A 19,583-nucleotide genomic window follows, 5' to 3' on the forward strand; every position below is an offset into this window, starting at 1 on the left:
TGGAAATCTTTTCTTTATACAAAAGAAAATTTGGATATCATTATTTGTTACCATTTAAATTGAGCAATTTTTGTATTTAGTTTTTTTTTGATAAGAACTATAATTTCAAAGTTATTTGAAATGTAGAAGTAAGGTGCATTAATCATGCATAATTTTTATCAATATTTTTTCACTTTTCAACGAAAGCTAATTCGTTACATTGAGTTTCCTATTTAAAGCGATCTTTCTTGACTCGGAAGTTTGAGCTTTAGTGTGGAATCGAGAGGTTTCTTGATTCGATTCCCTCGAGGGATTCCATAAATTCGACAACCACGTAGAAAGTCCACCCTTCGTCCTTTGGACTATCACTTCGTGTAATCCAATACGCTAAGAAGAAGACTGCGAAGAAGAGAGAAACGGAGTGAGAAGAAGCAATAGAAAAAGTGAAACGAAAAAGAAGAAGTGAGAAGAAGATGTATAGGCGAATAAGAATCTGGAAGAAAATAAAAAATCTTGGAGAAACGTCGCACGTTGATAGGGACATTTTTTGGGGGGGTTCAGCACTTTGCCATTCCAAAGAAATTTCTATGGGGAAGAATCAATATATGTATATAGTCATGAAATATCAATCCTATTGAAGAGTTTGTGGTAGTAGATACAGATACACAGACATATATTTTCTGTTCGAACCTTTCTAAGTACTACCACTCCTAGTTTGAAATATTTATCGAGAATATTTTTAAATTCGTATTGATTTCTTCAGGTAGGGGAGTAGAACGAGAATCGTCCGTTCGTACGATATTAATGAGATTTAAGAGAGAACGTGTATAACCTGTATAAATATAATATATTGGATATACTACCAAAGTTTATAGCATAAAATATTTTCCTATTTTTCTTTTTTCTTTACATTATGATAAAACAGAAATATTTCCGATTGATTTATTTTATTTCAGAATGACAGAAAGAATATTTTTTTCAAGTTTTTTTTCTTTAAATTTTGAAGGTCAATGGTATTTGTTTTTAAAGTGAACCTACGTATGTGTGTGTATTGTGCATGTATTCTTTTTTTATTCTTTATTTCTTCCCGTTACTTGGTTTAGAAGAATATAAATATATTTGTCATTGGATCGATCAATCGATCCACAGGTTCCTTTTTCTAAGTGAAATAGATCAGACCCCTGGGGCTCATTTATCCGTAAGTCGCGTGAGAACCGGGAGACTAATATAAGTCGTAGAAAAATCAAAGCCTTACGTGAACTTATATATATATATAAATTCTATGTATACGTATCAAAGTATAATCACGAAATAGTTGACGAAGAAACTATGGAAACCTAATAATTAAAGTAAACTTTGACATCAAATACAAAGCATCTAACAAAAATTTACTTTCTTAAAAATTTCTTTTTCTTGTCTCGGAAGACTGGATTTTTAGTCGACCGGTCCATAGCTGATATCAATGAAAAACCTATTTTTCGGATAAGAAAGTACCAAATAAAATGAACTTCGAAGAAGAAAACAAAAATGAATAATAAAATCGAAAATTACTATTTTTACACTTTAATTGTGTTCGCATGTTTGTTTTTTTGGTTTCTTTTCTGAAAGAAAGATCTACGATCGTTAGAAAAGAAACGACAAAGATGCTTTATTCTTATTCCGTTAGAATCGTGGAAAAGGTTTCATCTAGGGGATGATTAAGTCGTCCCTCGAGTTTTATTTTCCTGGAGGTGGTAAGAAGTTCCACTGGGAAAGTTTTGATCCGAATGAAAGACGGAGAGAAGGAAGAGAAACACGACCCTTGTCTTGGTCGTTTTCGTTTCGTCTTTCTCGAGAAACGTAACCTTTATCTTCGATCGTACTTTCGTGTCGCTGTGGTCTCGTTTGCGCAAAGTCGAAGGGGATAATCGATACGTCTTCGTCTATCTTCGCCACCTGGACCTCTCTCTCTCTCTCTCTCTCTCTCTCTTCTATCTTTCCCTCTTTTTCACATACATATAGACACCTCATTTCTTCTATCACTTCATCTAAAACATTCCTAGTGATATTTGACTCGACTTTGTTCGATCGAATCAAGATCCGACCTTGAACATTTTAATCAATTCAAAACATCTTATTAGTTACAATTACATTTTTTTTTTTATATTCGACTAGAATAAACTTTTTATCGTATGATTATTTTTTATCGGTAGTTATTCGAGCTTTTTATTTTTTATTCATTTATCGATTACTTTCGATTCGATTACGATCTCTTTTTTTACTTACATTTTTATTATATAGTTTTGCGAAATATTGGAATTGAGGGATGTGAAATAAATATTGATGAAAGGTAGTTTGTTGTTAGAAAATATTAAATAAATTCGGAATATTTTTATATTTTATATTTTAATATTTTATATTTTAAGGGTTGTAAGGGTTGTTTTCGTCGATGCGTCATTGCAGTCTTTTCAAAATTTCTGGTACGCGTTGAATGTTGTCAGCCTTTTTGTATATGCCTTGAAGTTTTCTAATGCTGACGATAGATGTCGAATACGCAATTGTTTTTAAATGAGCCCAGAAATAAAAATCTAATTACACACTTATAACTTTGAATGCACAGCAAATAAAACATAATGATGTACTTCTGATAAGAGAACCGAACATTGAAACTGATGTGAATAAATGTAATTAACGAAATGCGTGACATCGATGTGGACAAGAAATATTTGCAAAATGCGAAGTATTATTTAGAAATCTAAACCGATGATGATCTTCTTGAGTATCTTCTGGGATTATTAAAACCCTTAAATGGCTATAACTTTGCAATAGAATCAAATAGGGCACGTTTTCATATGAACATTGTTTCATTATTTTTGTGCGTCTTGTTCATTTCTAAATTAGGTCGTACGTATTATGAAACTTCTTGTATAATTTACAAATGAAATATTTCTATGTTTAATATCACAAACAAATATTATTCGATTACTTTCTGAATGATGTTTACAAATAATTCCATATGATATAATTAAATAGAACTCTTATCACAAACAGCGATACTTAATAAATATTATAAATGTAAACATAAATATATATAAATTTATGTAATTAATACTCTCGTAAGATAATTTCCGATTGATTAATAATTGTTTAATAATTAAATGTTAACATAATTAAATTTGATTGCGATTGTGTTCGAGGTGAAAATAAATTGTTTTATCAATGAATATTTCTTAAGAGACTCGTTAAATTTAATGTTTTAATTTTCTTACGAGTACGATGATCGTCTTGCTGTCCATAAAGGAGAGGAAACTGGACGTTTAACCAATCTTTTCAAAGAGACAAAGACGTATAGTGGAGATATGAGGGAAGAAATATGGGTAGATCAAAAAAAGTATGGATTTTTAAGGTGACGTAAATCGAAGAGAGAAAAAAAGAGAAGAGAAAGAGAAAGAGAAAGAAAGGGAGAGAAAGAATTTCGTTGTAAAGGTAGAAACGATAAAATTCCAGGCTGCTGGTTGCGGTTTGTGTCAAGGACAAAAAAAAGAAAAAGAAAGAAAGAAAAAATAAAGAAAGAGATTTAGAGAGTTCTGTTTAACTTAAAGTCACCTCCGTTCTTCTCTTTCGTTCAAAAAGGTTGGCTCTTGCGTATTTAAGTAAGTAGATGTTTCTCGAATATCCTATCGAAACGAAGAGGGATGAGGAAAAGGAAAGAGAGAGAGAGAGAGAGAAAGAGTAAAAAACTATGAGAAAGAGAGAAGAAGAGGGGTGGGGTAGAGGAAGAATGAGAGGGGTGAGAAAGGGGATCGAGCTGTGGCCGCTGGGATTTAAAAGTAGGGTGGTGCTGTTTAATTAGAGCAAAAAATGGTGCACGTAGTCGAGAAAGAGAGGAAAAGAGAGAGAGAGTGAGAGAGGAAAAGGTAGAGGACGGAGAATAAAAGCGACGTGGAGGTGGGGAAAAGAAAAAAGAATGTTGGAGAATGATAAACGAAAGCTTTGAAAAAAGTTCTAGCGTGTATGCGATAATTCTGTTAACACGCCTGATTAGCTTACCTTTTTCTTTCTTTTCCTTTCTCTCTCTAATTCAATTTTTTTCCCTCCAACTAGAAACAATGACTTTAATAACTGTCAGAAGAGATTTTTTCTTGTTTTATCTTGCTCTTCGATCACTCGAAAACATGCTATTGTTGTTTCGTATTTTCACATCTAAAAATATTTCATTTCTCGTGACCCAATTTTATTGTTCTCTTTTTCTTTTTTTTATATAGAATTTCGATAATTATGTAATATTTTTTGGTATTTCATAAGAAATTAATTAAAAAAAATGTTTAAATATTATTAAAATATTATAAGTATATTATAAAATAATCAAAATCTTTAATTCAAATTAATCGAATTATATTGTCAGATTTACTTTATGTGTATTTATTAATTTTATTTATTTATTTAATATTTAATAAGGTTAAATTTGATATAATGAGGTGTGATAGAATAAAATAGTAAGTATCTATAGTCTAAATTAATAATTAATCAACTCGTTGTGTTATGTATTACTTTAAACGTCGTAATTAACGAAGATATCGTCGTTCTTCGTTGCCGTCGTCTTTTGTCGTCTCTTATCTTCTTTCGTTTTCTTTCACACACAAACTCTCGTCGCACAATACAATACAATGTCAAATACTCAAATGCCCCGTCAATCCTTTTCACCACGCATATATACCTACTCTCCCCTCCATCATCCTTCGTCATTCCTCGCATTTCTTACCGAAGCCTCCCGCCCATAAATCAGGCGATTGGCCCAAACGGTATCACCTGACAATCCCGAAAAAACGTGTACGCAACAATGGATTTATTTAACAATGGATTATTTTCTAACCATTTTAACCGTCTTTTCTCATACATATTATTCTCCCATCCTCACAATATTTTAATACATATTACCTCTCTCGTTTAGCAATAAATTATCAAAAATTACGATTATCTATCCATCTACCATAGATACAATATATACATAAAAATAAACGTATTTGAGTAATTTAAATTTTCGATAGAATCAGATTTATATAACTTATTTTTTACGAAAAATCTATAAAAAAAGAGAGAGTCATAAGTTTGAAATTTTTTTTTGTTAACGAGTAATTACGCGAAAAAGATGAAGTTTGAAGTGAGATAGAGCTCTTTTGGTGAGAGAATGCAAGGCGCGTTTCACTTGATGTCTCTCTCTCTCTCTTTTTGTCTATTTGTGTATCTGTCTCTTTCTATTTAAAATAACGAATAGAGGTTACAAACTTGTTCTCATTACAGTTTCGTCATTACATAAATCCTCGTAACCATCAATTAAGTCGAACGGCAAGGTTGGGTACAAAGCAGTAAGGCAGGTACTCGGTAATCGTACAGCTAAATTGCAGACGGATTAACGATTATTACTTTGGGTTCGTCAAGGTGGCCCCGTTTACCTTCTCTAACGGGATGGATCAAAACCCGTTGTTGAATATTAGAAATTACGATTACGGTAATGATTCGAGATCCTCTTGCTCTCCCTAGTCATCATCTTCCTCCTAGTCATCGTCATTTTCATCGTTATCTTCATCGTCGTCATCGTTCTCGTTGACGAGGGGTATGAAAATAGGCGCACAATCTGGTTCTCAACGATATAGCCTCTTAAAAAGCACGTCTAGGAACGCGTAATGTCCTCGTTTTCGCGATAATAACGAGTCATCGTAAATATCGGGTTGCTACCTAGTCCGGTTTTTCTCTCATATTTTCCTCCTATTTCCTCTTCTAACCTTTTTCAATCTTTCACCAAGTCTTTCCCTCTGTCTTTGTCTTTCTATCTCGATCAATTTTTATTCTTTCTCTTTGCTCTCATTCGTTTCAACCTCGGCTTCCTTCCGCGACAAGAGTCATCATCGATTTAATATCTTGTTTCATCTTAAAAGAGGAAGAAGATGAGAGAAAGAAGACGAAATTGCGAAAAAACGAGAGAACTAAATAAATAAATTAAATTTAGAAAAATCCGACCTCATTCGTCTCTTCCGTGTTACTTTATTTTCAAATATTTTTTAATTAACATTTATTTAACTTTATCGACATGCTTTCCATATAAATTTCCTTATACTGTATTGGTAGGTTGTTCGTACTTGCATATGAATGATTTCTATATGGGTCGAGAGAAAGAATTATAATATCATGTATTTCATTGGAAGATAAGAATGTCATAATGTTACTAAAAATGTATGGGCCTCCAATTTAATGATATTCACCAAATATATCAACTTTAATAATTTTTCGTTTCGGTGAATTGAGTTTTGGCACATCCCGTATACATTTATTTCTCTATGGACACATGTGCAAGTAAAATTGTTATAATTTCTAGGACGTGCGGACATCGCTTAGATTTATTTTGCGTACGTGCTTAAACAAGCTGCGAAATAATGCGAGCGGAATTTATGAGCCGTTCCGAGGCTAAGTAGTACAGCCACAACTCGGTCAGACAAGCTCTATCCCCTCTCCTATCCTCTCTTTCTCACACTACTAACATACGTATACATGAATAGAATACATTGAAGTTACGCGTAAACACACGCAAATGTGTGGATGGAGAGAGAAACACGCGAAACTCGATAGATTATCTCTCATAAATTATTTATATGTATAATACCGTGTATAGTACGTTCCTACATTTCAGTATTTATCAAAGCATAGCAATTCGAAGGAACATGGCCGACAGTTACGATACAACGTATTTTCTCTTTTCTTTATCACCCCATCCATTCTTGGAACTTTATCAAGCTACTATTTAAATTTGATCTCGTGTGCTTTCAGTGTGGCAACTTCCCGTGCGTCGAAAGCGTCAACAAACGAAAATCACCGAGGGTGAGTTTTGATATTATCTATTACATATTATAAAATTTTATACATTGCGTGATTCTTTTTAAGATATACGATGAATAGTTCTTTTTTCTTTTTAATATATCATTGAATAAGAAAAATTATTTTTTGTAAATAAAGGGTTGTAAGAAAAAAAAAATCAATATCTTTAAATAAGGAGGTAAAGAATTTGTATTTGTAGGTATTCTTACACAGACTTCATATATTTAAATACATTGCTTTTATATATAACTTTTTGTACTAAATAAACAATAGATATTTTTTTCACAATAAAAGTATTTATAAATATAAAAAATATTTGTTCTTTTAATGAAAGATTAAAAGAACAAAAAAAATTGGTTATCTTTTATTATATTTATTACATTAGATTATAGTTTATATATTTTACTACATCGCATAATTTTGTTTGAAATAAACACCAATTTTAATCATTTTCTTTGTAATCCATTTATAAATGAGAAAATAAAATTTTTACTACGAAGAATTGAAAAAAAAGCAATATTGTTTAATAAGTATATAAAGAATTCGAATTTGTAGGTATTCTTCGGCAGCTTTCTTACGTAATTAAATTACTCGAATCCAATTAACAAAATCTCGATAACCCAATACGACGATAGATAAACGAGGTGAGTAACGAAACGTCTTCTCGACTTGGCTAGTTCGCGAATACAAGCGCGATTGTAATTAACTGACTGCACGATGGATCTATTTGTGTATGTATAGGTATTGTACCTTGAAACCGTTTGTTGTTTACGAATGTAAATTAGGAGTGTACTGGATCGAATCTAACTGCAATAGGTCTCATTCGTGAATGGACATCCTCTGTGTAAAATTTCTTGCCTGCGTACAAAAAATTTGTCAAATATTTTAAGTCCGTGAATGCTAATATTTCAGTATTAAGTCAAGTACTTGTCATAAAAGTTGATTATTTTTGAAGTATATATATTTTTCAATTTTTGAATCATAGTTAAACAGTATTTGTTATTTTATATTGACGAACACGTTTTGTTCGAATAACGTGTTAGTTAAACTATGTGTCAAACATTATTCGCATAATTGTAAGCTCGAAAATAGAAAATTTGTGCTTTTCTTAGTTTATGGTCTCATCTAAGCCAAGGTTCATCACGTTTTGGTGACTAAATATTGAGGATTTACAAAACAGATGAAGATAGGTTTTCAAATAACAAAAATAAAAAAAGTAAACAAAGATTGAAGCATACTTGTGGTTCAACGCTATTACACTAGTTTTTTATTACATAAAATATTTCGTTCATTTTTTATATGTGTAATATTATAGGGTGAGACAACAAGTACTGCAATTTACATCCATTATTGTAAGTTTAGCTCAGAGTCGTCATCTGTAACAGTAGTCTTGTGGTGACCATTTGAACGATATCATTTTCTGCAAATAATGTCACACATTATTTTTCCTCAAAAACTTGTTTTTTTTCATCGATTGAAGATTGTAGCTTTTGTACTATATGAAGGAAAAAGAATATTAAATATTTTTATTGATTCCAATTGTAAGAAAAGTTTGACATAAGCTCTGACTCTCATAATCGATAATTCAAAATAAGCTTCTTTAGCCTACGAATCAATCGAAACAATCTATAAATAATCGAAAATACTTTTCCATTTTAAGTCATCCGATTTCTGTTAATCTATATGATCAATAACCTTTAGTTAATCTGATAAAACGTCTTATTTTTGCAAATAGAAATATCAAGTCAAGATAAAACTTAAATATAGATATACATTTATTTATATCCATAGGTCAAAGTATACTATTTCTCGGATTATGTCAGTCAGAAAGTGTATTTTCAAAATTTTATTTACGTTGGAAAAGATAATACAGCATTCGGAGTAAAAAAAAAGATAGATAAACACAAAAAACTGAAAAACGAGGATCGAAGGGATTTCAGGTAGTTGCTACCTAATCTTAATCGATCATTCAAAGAGGATCGTGGTCGCGGGATTACAAATTTGTTTTTTCCTATTTTTTTTTCTTCGTTCCTCCCTTTCTTTTTTTCTTTCATTGGAGAAACCGTTCACCACGAAAAGTGAGCATCGTCTGTGTACACGTGTACGTTTGTGTTAGTGTGTACGTTCTTGCAGTGTAGGTGTGTCGATATAAGTGTAGAAGAGTTCGCGAAGGGAAAATGAAAATAAATTGCTAGGGTGCGGGATAGTTGGTTCAGCTGAATGGATAGAACCGGCGGCGCACGCTGAATTCTCGGTTGAAAGTACGATCTGACAAATGGCGAACGATAAAGGCGCACGACGTTCATTAAGGTAAATGCCCGAAGGCGACAGAAAACGGTTAGCTTTCGATCGTGAAACTGATGCTTTTTATATATATGTATATGAATAAATGCTCGTTTCTATTTGCATTGGTGTTCGTAAGCATAAAAACAAGGATAACATTATTCAACGTTAATCATGTTACACCGTATTAAGTTGGCTCGAAAAGTTTGTGGCAATTTAAAAATTATATGTAAATATTTAAAACTGTTGATTTTGAAGATTCATGCAAAATTTTCACGAATTTTTTGAACAATTTAATATTTATTAACATTGAAAAATATTTTCGAATATTTCTTAAAAATCGGTACGAATATTTTTGATAAATTCTATTGATAATTTTCTTTAACACAAAAAAGATAGCCAGGTATCAGTCTTATTTTTAAATTCAGTTCCAAAAAATCATTAGTAAATACGGACGTGTTTATCTACCGCTCCCAAGAATACAAGTATTTAAATAATAATATATACGATAAGATACAGTATAACGTACGTTAGGTTTACATCTCAGATAAAAGGGTTAAGTGACCAGTGTCCTAGTGAGGTAACACTGTGCATCCTTACGGGTAACCGCGTGTTCAAGCCTATGGAAAAACGCTCTGATCATAGAAATTAATAATATCCCACCTCTTAAAATAGTTAATAACGGCAGCAGCTACATTATTCGAACAAGAGCTAATACCGAAACAAATCAAACGTCTATAGAAACAAAACAATCCTCTAACCTTGCTTGTACACAAAAGAGAATAATCAAAATAGATAATAGAAACTCGTGTATAGAAAGCGAGATGGATACAGTTTCGGAAGATTCGCAAAACTGGATTCCCGCTAAGTCAATCAAATTACAAAATTAAAAAAACGCAAGATAAGTGAACCAAAAAACAACAATAATAACTCTTCCGCACCATTACCAACAAAATGGCTTCAAGACATACCCCTAAACAACTCTTATGATCTATTCGACGATTCAACAGAACCACAAAACACTACAGGAAAATTAGAAGAAAAAAAAGCAATAAAAACACAACCAATATACATCGACGCGAAAATCATCGACCCTCTGCTCGATTTATTGGATGAAACAGCTGGACAAAATAACTATGTAATAAAACAACTTAAAGATAACCAAGTGAAAGTACAAACTACCACAGCAGATACGTTCAGAAAGATAACAAAAGCACTAAAAACTAAAGTCGCGGGATACCACACGTATCAAGAAAAAAACGAGAACAGTCGCTACCTTTATTTTTTATTAAACTGACTCCTCAGGAAAATAACAAAAACATATATGAAATTAATACCCTGCTGAATACAATAATTAAAGTCGAACTACCTAAAATAAAAAAAAAAATAGCACAATGCACACGATGCCAAGCTTATGGACACACACAAAATTATAGCAATCGAAATCCTGCCTGTGTCAAATGTGCACAAAAACATTTAACAACACTCTGTCCTCAAGAGGGCAAAATTGAAAACCTCAGTTGTGTAAATTGTAACGGTAACCGCCTAGCAAATTATAAACACTTTCCAGACTCGTATTACAAACTCCTAAAATCTTATCTTCCTGACAGAACATTCGACGTAAAAATAAAAGACACTCATTCGAACATCAAACTAATCAAAACTAGGGTTCCGCAGGGAAGTATCCTCGGACCAATTCTCTGCACCCTCTATACGGCAGACATACCAATAAACGTAAACTGCACAATCTTAACATTTGCAGATGATACAGTAGTGCTTACCATAAACAAGGACCCGAAACAAGCAATACAATCGTTACAAAAACAAATCAACTCTCTTGAAGAATGGTTATGTAATAGGAAGATCAAGGTAAACTCTATCAAGTGTAAACATATCACGTTTACACTGAGGAAAAACCAAATACCGAAACTAAAACTATATAATACAGAAATTCTGCAAGAAACGACGATGAAATATTTGGGACTACATCTAAATTCCAAAGTAACATAGAAAAAGCATATAAATGCCAAAATTGAACAAATTCGTCTAAAAAGGAGACAAATGGCTTGGCTAACTGGTAAAAAGTCTAAACTTAGCATAGAGAACAAACTTATAATCTACAAAACAATAATAAAACCAATCTGGACCTATGAAATAACGCTATGGAGTATAGCACCGAAAAGTCACATTGCCAAGCTCGAGGCTCAACAATCCATAATCCTACGCACAATCGTGAATACTCCATGGTACGTCCGTAATGAAGAAATATGGAAGGACTTAAATATTCCCACGATAGAAGAAGAAATAACCAAGACAACTTGCAGATACAAAAAAACTGGTATGTGTACTTATGTACGCACGTAAGAAGTTATACTTCTTTGGCGTACTAAAACGAATATAACCTCAATAACCTCAAAAATAACTTCAAAAAAATAACTTAAAAAAAAAAATAACTTAAAAAAAATAATAATAATTATTATTATTATCACTAATGATTTTTCTTGTTATTTTTTAATTTTCCTTGTTTATTTTTTAATTAATGTTATTATTATTATATTATTATTATTATTATTATTATTATTATTATTATTATTAATATTATTATTATTATTAATTTTCTTTTTACATATAATATAGTTGATAAAGAAACCTTTTCCCCCCTCCCCGCTTGATGATCGATAATATTCACTAATGTAAGCCGATTATTTTTCTTTTATTATAATATTTTTATTCATTTATTTATTTATTTAATTTTATATATAAGGAAGAATAAAAAAACTGGTGTGTGTACTTATGTACGCACGTAAGAAGTTATACTTTTTTGCCGTACCAAAACGAATATAACCTCAATAACCTCAAAAATAACTTCAAAAAAAAACTTCAAAGAAAAAAAATAACTTAAAAAAAAAAATAATTATTATTATATATATATATATAAGAAAGAATAAAAAAAAGAAAAAGAAAATATCAAAATATAGATATCAGTCCACACTAAATATAAGAGAGATATATCGAATTACTTCATGCGTCAACAACCATGGCGCGATTACAGCATTAGTTCTCGTTTCGATCATTTAAGTAAAGCAGCGCTGATGAGTACGATTAGTATTTGGATGGGTGACCCGCTTGAGAAAAAAAGGGGAAGAAGAAAAGAAAGATAACTTCATGTCGTATACTTGAAATCTCTTTGCCGCGCGTCGTAAATACCGACAAACTTCATGATGTTTTTCCAGACGCTCGGAATAAAATCACTCTCCATTTTACATTTTCCCCAACGCGCCAAAAGAAGTATAACTTCAAAAAGAAAAAAAGAAAAATATCAAAATATAGATATCGATCCACCCTAAATATAAGGGAGATATATCGAATTACTTTATGCGTCAACGGCCATGGCGCTGTGATAAAACTACTTCCCGCTCGGTCATTTTTAAGTAAAGCAGCACTGAGTACGATTAGTACTTGGATGGGTGATCCGCTTGAGAAAAAAAAAGAGGAAGAAGAAGAGAAAAGACGACTTCATGCCGTAAATTTGAAATCGCTTTGCCGCGCATCGTAAATACCGACAAACTTCGTGGTGTTGTTTTTACAGACGCTCGGAAAAAAATCACTCCCATCACATTTTCCCAAACGCGCCAAAAGAAATATAACTTCAAAAAAGAATTGATACGCACATAAATTCGCTAGCCAACGATAACTACAACCAATATATCCCTAGAAGGCTCAAAAGAATCCACCCAGAAGAGCTAGTAAAAAATTAAATCTAAATGAAATAAATGATAATAGCGACGCTATCTCATTGGAAAAACCGTCCACGTGCTATCTTTTTTCACTTATATAACAATTTACCAAATGTCTACGGACAAATTGTAAAGAAATATGGAGTTCATGAAAAAAAAAAGAATTCTTAAACTATAAACAAGTTATTTTATTAGTATTTTTTACTTTTATTAGAAGTCAAAAGTGTGAGTTTTTTACGGTTTGTTAGGATCGTTTGAAGATCGTCGTAATGGTGGTGCTTCGAAAGGAGTAATGTTCAACGGAAGTCGAGTGCTTGTAAGTTACACGCAATATCGCAAAGTGAGCACAAAGTGTAGACACCATATTCCGTGAAGCGGCACAAGACAAGCGCGGAGAGGCTTATGACTAGTATTATGCGGAGATTTGGTTATTTGCATAAAGATTCGTGTTGCCATTTAGTGAGAAAGTCAGGTAGATAGATGAACCTATAAGAGAGATAGAGAAAAAGAGAGAAAGAGAGGGATGAGAACGCTGAAGGAAGGAAGGAAGGAAGGAAGAAGATGTAGAGATAGAGTAGTTAGGTCCTGCACTTCTAGGAACGCTGAAATTTCGTAGGATGGATCTTATCAGAAAGACTGCATAATTTCTTGGTATAATCCAGTGTTATCGAAACGTCGAATCGGATGGAGAACTGAATTGGTGTAAGAGAGAAGGAAAGAGAGAGAGAGAGAAAGAGAGAGGAAAATGTTTGCAGTTGGAAAAGACAGAGACAGAGATTCTCTCGTTTAAATGTCAGATTGGCTTCTGATTGTTGACGATCATATTTAACATTGTCTTATCGTGATTAACACGCAAATCATTGTCTTACACATAACGCTAAGCCTTTTACATTTGTATTTTCGTATGAGGTGCGAAATATATGAAGAAGCAAATTTAGTTGAGATCATTGTAAGTTATGCCTAGGAGAGAGCGAGAATCAAACTTGTTTGAATCATTAAAGCGTAAATTTTTATGATGGAGTATTTGATGCCAAATCTTGTGAAAAATTCAAATATTTCATTTTTTATGATGATGAGAGATTGAGAATCAAATTGATATTGTGAGTCAGGATTTTCACGGAAATGACTTATACTATTTTTTAGATTTTATTTTTAATTCTTCAATGATCCAACAATGATCAAGTCACTTTCATTACTTAGGCCACTTTGACTCTCATCTCCTTATATGTAAGAAAGTCTGCAAGGATAAAACGGACACATAGACATTTCTTTTTTTCTCTTTTTCTCTTTCTCTTTGCAGAAATCATATTTCACAATTGAGATAGAAAATCTATTGGTTCAGCTTGCTTTCATCGAAGAACGATAGATTTTATTGTCACGAGAATTCAGCCTCTTGGCTTTCCGTTTAAAATACTCCTTCGATTTCTTCATTTCTCTCTCTCTTTCTCTTTCTCTTTTTCTCTTTCCTTTTTTTCATTCTTACCAACGAAATTCTTCAAAGTTTAAAAGATAAATCATATCAACGATAAATCAAAGATATATATTTTAGTACTTATAAAAACCACAAAATAATACTTTTGAATATTTTTTCAGTACAAATTTTGTCGACAACTCCACTTGGTCTTTTATTCATAATTTTCTCGAACATAACAAAAATGATTATTGATTCAAAGATATATCCAATTTTTACTCGTCCAGTAATAAAACTACTTATCCAAAGTAATTTTCATTTATTTCCAGTTGTCCTAGTGTAGAGAACTTCTTTCAAAAAGATTTCTCCTTCTTTCTTTCCATTTTTTGTTCTTTCTCGTGCATTCTTATCAAAGAAATCTCCTTATTTTCCCTCCACTGTCACAACTTCAAATATTTTCGCAGTCTTGTCCGAGCGAAGGGGACGAACGGACGTCCTGATTTCTTTTACTAGAATCTCCTGTCCCATTTCTTCTCCCCCCCTCTCTCTTCGTTTACCACCGACTATCCACCTACCACCATCATCACTCTTTTTGTACTTTCCACTCATATCTCTTTAAATCTTCCAAAGCGATGCTTCAAAGAAGGGAACCTACAATCCTTCCTTCCTTTCCTTTCTTCCAGTCTTTGTTATACAAAGGATCGTTCTACTCAAATTTACAGAGTAACGTTTTCCCTTACATATCTTGGGTTTTATGCTTTGTCTTTATTGGCTGGTACTCTGTATCTTTCTAGGAATTCTTCTTTTAAACCTCTTCACTCCCTTCACCCCCTCAAAAACTTGACTTTAAGTGCTTCTTTTAATATCTTCTAAAGTTCCTTATCTTTTACTTCATCGATAAAGGGCAAAGAGAGAAGACATTTATTGTTAACGAGATCACCTTTTTTTATGGTTTACGTTTAGGTATTTAGATATAATAAAAAACGTTCTGCAGCTTCTACGTGCTATTTAATAAGAACAAAAGAACAGGGGAGATAAATTTGTAGCGAATTTTGTGAATTTTTTTTTTAATTTTCATTGTATCAATTCTTTTCTCTTTTGTTTTGAGTTTTATTATAAAATTTTTAAGTAATATTTTTGATTAAAATTAAATGCTGGTTTGTTCAAGATTTTCGACGAAATTTTTGATATTTGGTTTTATTTATTTCATTTGATTTGATTTATTAAAACATTTGGATGAATTTTACTGAGAAATATTTCTGAAAATTTGTCAAACGTCAATTATTTTATTTCTTTATTTACCATATATAAAATCTAAACGAGTGCGAGGTTACTGCAATAAAAAGAAGGATCGAAAATACTATCTTCTTGGAACAATAAAGAAATATCTAATTTTCATGATAGTTTCATTCCTTTAATTTGAATTCTCTTCTTAGCAAAATATTGAAGAATCTTGAAATAAAATGAAAAAGAAACATTTGATTACGATTAAAGATCCATTGTTAATAATTGAAAAAGAAATAAAACGATCGAAAAAGGGTCGTTCCTGAAGGAATGGATAAACGAGTGCGAGTGGTATGGCAACAAGAAAATGTTCTAAGACGTTATCCATTATTCCGTAGAAGCGTGGCAGCTATGACTATGCTGGAGTAAATTGTGCGCGATTTTCATCGACGTTGGTAGAAAGAAAGGGTGTCTACGATTCCATCCCTTTACCGCCCTCTCTTTCAACATCTTTGACTTTTTCTCCCTATGAAACGCTGGCAAATCTTCTTTCTCTTTTTCACGATTCCAAAGATTTCCTCTCGATCTTATGCCAAGATAGAAAAGGTTTCTTCTTTCTTTCACACCGTTTATGATTCCTTTTTTTATTTTTCTCTCTCACTCAGTTAGGATGAGGCCATTTCAGCCACGCAGTCAACTCACCTCCGTCCCTCACCCCAATTTTCCTTCTCCTATCTCTTCCTCTCTTTCCTTGGTCTCCTTCATCCTCTTCTACATCCTTGATTTTCTCTATATGGCACCGCAGCGTCGATGCTTTCGATTCCGATCGAACGAGCCAAAGGGTAGAGGGCACCAAGGGGATGAATATTCCGCCTGTAGGATTCATAACGTTCATTTATGCACGGGTCAGTGACTCATATCTGGCAAGAAATACCACTTTCTATCTTTCTCTCTCTTTTACATCTTTCACTCTACTTTTCGTATGAATTCTCTTTCCTCTTTTAGGTTATTCGCCTTTCCGACGTATTCGATCGACACTACCACCTCCACCACCATCGCCACCAATATCACGCTGTCTTCCTACCGCCTTTGTTACCTTCTTTAGATGACCCCTTACCTCGAACTTACTTCCACCACTCAAGCAATTTCAATCTCGGCTTTTATTATTGGATAGCAGCTCAAAGTTCATGGATTGTTGGGGACTGAAAATAGGAGACACCTTTAAGTCAGAAATAAAAGATTGCAATTATATTTTTCAATTAACCTCAACTTTTAATTATATGCAATTTAATCCAATGGTGTCATATGTAAATCTTTATATAGCTGATTCAGTAATCAGATTAGAATTTTTTTACATCGTAATACGAACGTGTTTAAAAGGGCTTGGTGTGTTATCATTATTATCATCACTTTTCTCCCTGTTTCCAGTTTTAGATTCATTAGAACTATGCAGTATTGCAACCTGAGTTCGTCACATGATTTATATGGCAAAAAATTGCGTGACGAACCTTGGACGTCAAATGACTTGATTAGGTTAAGGGATTTCTTTTTTATAATCTATTAACTTTCTCTTTCACTTTCTTTCTTTGAATTTATTTTTCTTTTAGTTTTGTTATATATAAAACGTACGTTCGGACAACGTTTCGCAGAGAATACAGGGTAACTCTCTTTGAAAAAATGTCTTTTCCCAGTGTTTCTTTCTCTTCCGACACTAGCTACCTACGATCCGGATAATGCTACTAGTACAGACGCCAAGCTAAGAATACTGAGAGTAAAAAAGACGTTGCTATTAATATATAAAGGGAAGCCACGTTCGTGAAAGATCCGTTCTTTTCTTTTGTTACTTCGGTACTTTTGTTTCTTTTTTCGTTCTCTTTTACTTTGTCCTTTCTTCTTCTATTTCTTTTTCTTAGTCTTATTCTTTATTCTCGTTCACCCTTTACTTACGTTAATCCAATTGACCAATCACATTGATCCTATCGAAGTTCATAAATTTTTTTAACAATTTCCTTTTCTTTTCTTTCTTTTTGTTTTTAACATGTAAGTTTAGTTTGTAATTAATCTTACATTTGTACAAGGTTACTAAATTCTTACGCGTATTACTGAAACTCTAAGAAAAATAATATTTTACTCGTAGGGGCATATCTCTCCCTTGATCCAAGTATCCACCCAAAGCTTCGTGCTTTACCGCTAATGGTTTCATAAAAACTTTGCATTCAAAACGTAATAAAGTTGCGGCCTGCTCTCATCCCTGTTCTTCTTCTACTTTTCTTTTTTATTCTTCTTTTTCTTCTTTTCTCTCTTTTTTTTTTCATTTAATCCTGCTGCTTCATTAGTAAATACCTTCTTTCATTTCGGTTCTATGCTCTGCTATAGTCTGACGATTTTCATAAATGATATTCTTTTACTCTTTCGTTGAAACGAGTAATAAAAAAAAACAGATGAGTCTTTTTCCTCCCTTCTCTTTTTTTTCTCTCTCTCTCTTTAATCTTTTTTTTTTAATCCACGTACGTGGTAAAGACTACGTTCCGTTTCATCCTTCGACCAACCTAATCCTTTTCAAATTTCCTTCGTTTCCTTACCATCCTTAAGAAGGATTTCCATCAAGTTTCATACCAGCTTGTTAACAGCTTGCTCATGGAACTTTCCATTTTGAGTTTGTAACTTAAGTTCGCTCTTGCTTTATTTATTTCTCATTTCCTCCAGTCTACCAATCTTTCAATATTATTCATACTTACTTACTTTTCTTATTATTACCTTTACGTATTTGCCCTAATGTAAATTCCTTCAATTAGATACTCCTAACTATGACTCCAATTATTACTATCTAGTTAATATTATTATTATTAATATTCATTTTGTCATCTTTAATATCAAATTAATTGAAGAAACTTGTTTATATTATTTTTTCTCATGCCAATATTCTTTTTAACAAAGACGAAGATTTTAAAAGATCCTATGCTGAAAAATTAATATCAAATGTAAGAATTGTGTTTTCAATAAATGAAAGAACAAATGATATTATAGGCTCTACATTAATTCTCATTATAAATAAATCTCACATAATCAAAACTTTAACTATAATAAAAATATCTAAAATTACATAATTAAACTTTTATTACTTTTCGTTTACTTTCATTTTTTATATCAGATACATAATCACAGAAAATATCAAGCAATTTAAATCAAATTAAATCAAGTAACATGAAACTTATGGACCAGAAGGGGATGAGGCATTGCATTTTCATTAACGAACATCATCGAATAACGCTAAATAAATATTGAAATGATAATGTATAAATGCTATTTATTATTCAATTCATCAAATAAGAATAATAATCTAATAATGTAAATGAAATGATAAGAGAAAATTATGTGAAAAATTGAAAGGTTATCGGCACTATGTTCTGTTATTGTCTCTCACGTAGTCGGTTTTAACACGTTGAGAATTTTCCATTCATTGTGAAGCGAGCGAAGCGATGTGTTTTTGGTGTAGGAGGAAAACGATTATGTAGAGGTGAAACAATTTCCATTCTACGGTCAGAGGACTATCGATACGTTGCAAAGTCGACGTTAATTAGATCGTGGTAAAAAGTTTCCTTTGATGTGTTCCATTCCAGCGTGTCGTTGACCAATCTACCGAACAACGTGGATCGTGCTACTCCTCCCTCTCCCCTCCACACACACATATACATTTCTATATATACATATGCATGCATGCATGTATAGATGAAGATGTGTTTGTATATACACATAAATGTGTTTATGTATTCATGTATGTTTGGATGTATAATATGTGTATGGATGTTTGTATGAATAAATATGTGCATGTAATGTATGTATGGGTAAATGTATTTATGTATGTTTGTATGGATATTTATATATTAATATCTCGTAGCATTATGGTTTTAGTTTCACGCGCATGTTTGATAAACCTGACACCGTTTAAAGCCATCCTTTGAGTACGGATATAGTAACAATAACGGAATAACAACAATGTTGAAATCAAAAACTACGATGACTTGGGAAAAGCGATCGAAGGACAATGATCTTTTATCGATACTTGCCAATTTTACGCATTTTCATGTAAGCATAAATTG

The 19,583-nt window shown here is 32.3% G+C and overlaps 1 protein-coding gene across 6 annotated transcripts in view; it reads left to right on the top strand.

Moving 5' to 3' along the window:
• The window catches only part of LOC122516801 (neurexin-1), a 304,617-nt gene that overhangs the window by 17,639 nt on the left and 267,395 nt on the right, over positions 1-19,583 (top strand). For all 6 annotated transcript variants that reach the window (XM_043634936.1, XM_043634938.1, XM_043634940.1 and 3 more), the window contains exon 2: positions 6,781-6,831. In XM_043634936.1, coding sequence (XP_043490871.1) covers positions 6,781-6,831 — 51 coding nt within the window. The remainder of the gene's footprint in view (positions 1-6,780; positions 6,832-19,583) is intronic.

The sequence above is a fragment of the Polistes fuscatus genome, unplaced genomic scaffold, assembly GCF_010416935.1.
Source record: "Polistes fuscatus isolate 324 unplaced genomic scaffold, CU_Pfus_HIC Scaffold2, whole genome shotgun sequence".
NCBI classification, from domain to species: domain Eukaryota; kingdom Metazoa; phylum Arthropoda; class Insecta; order Hymenoptera; family Vespidae; genus Polistes; species Polistes fuscatus.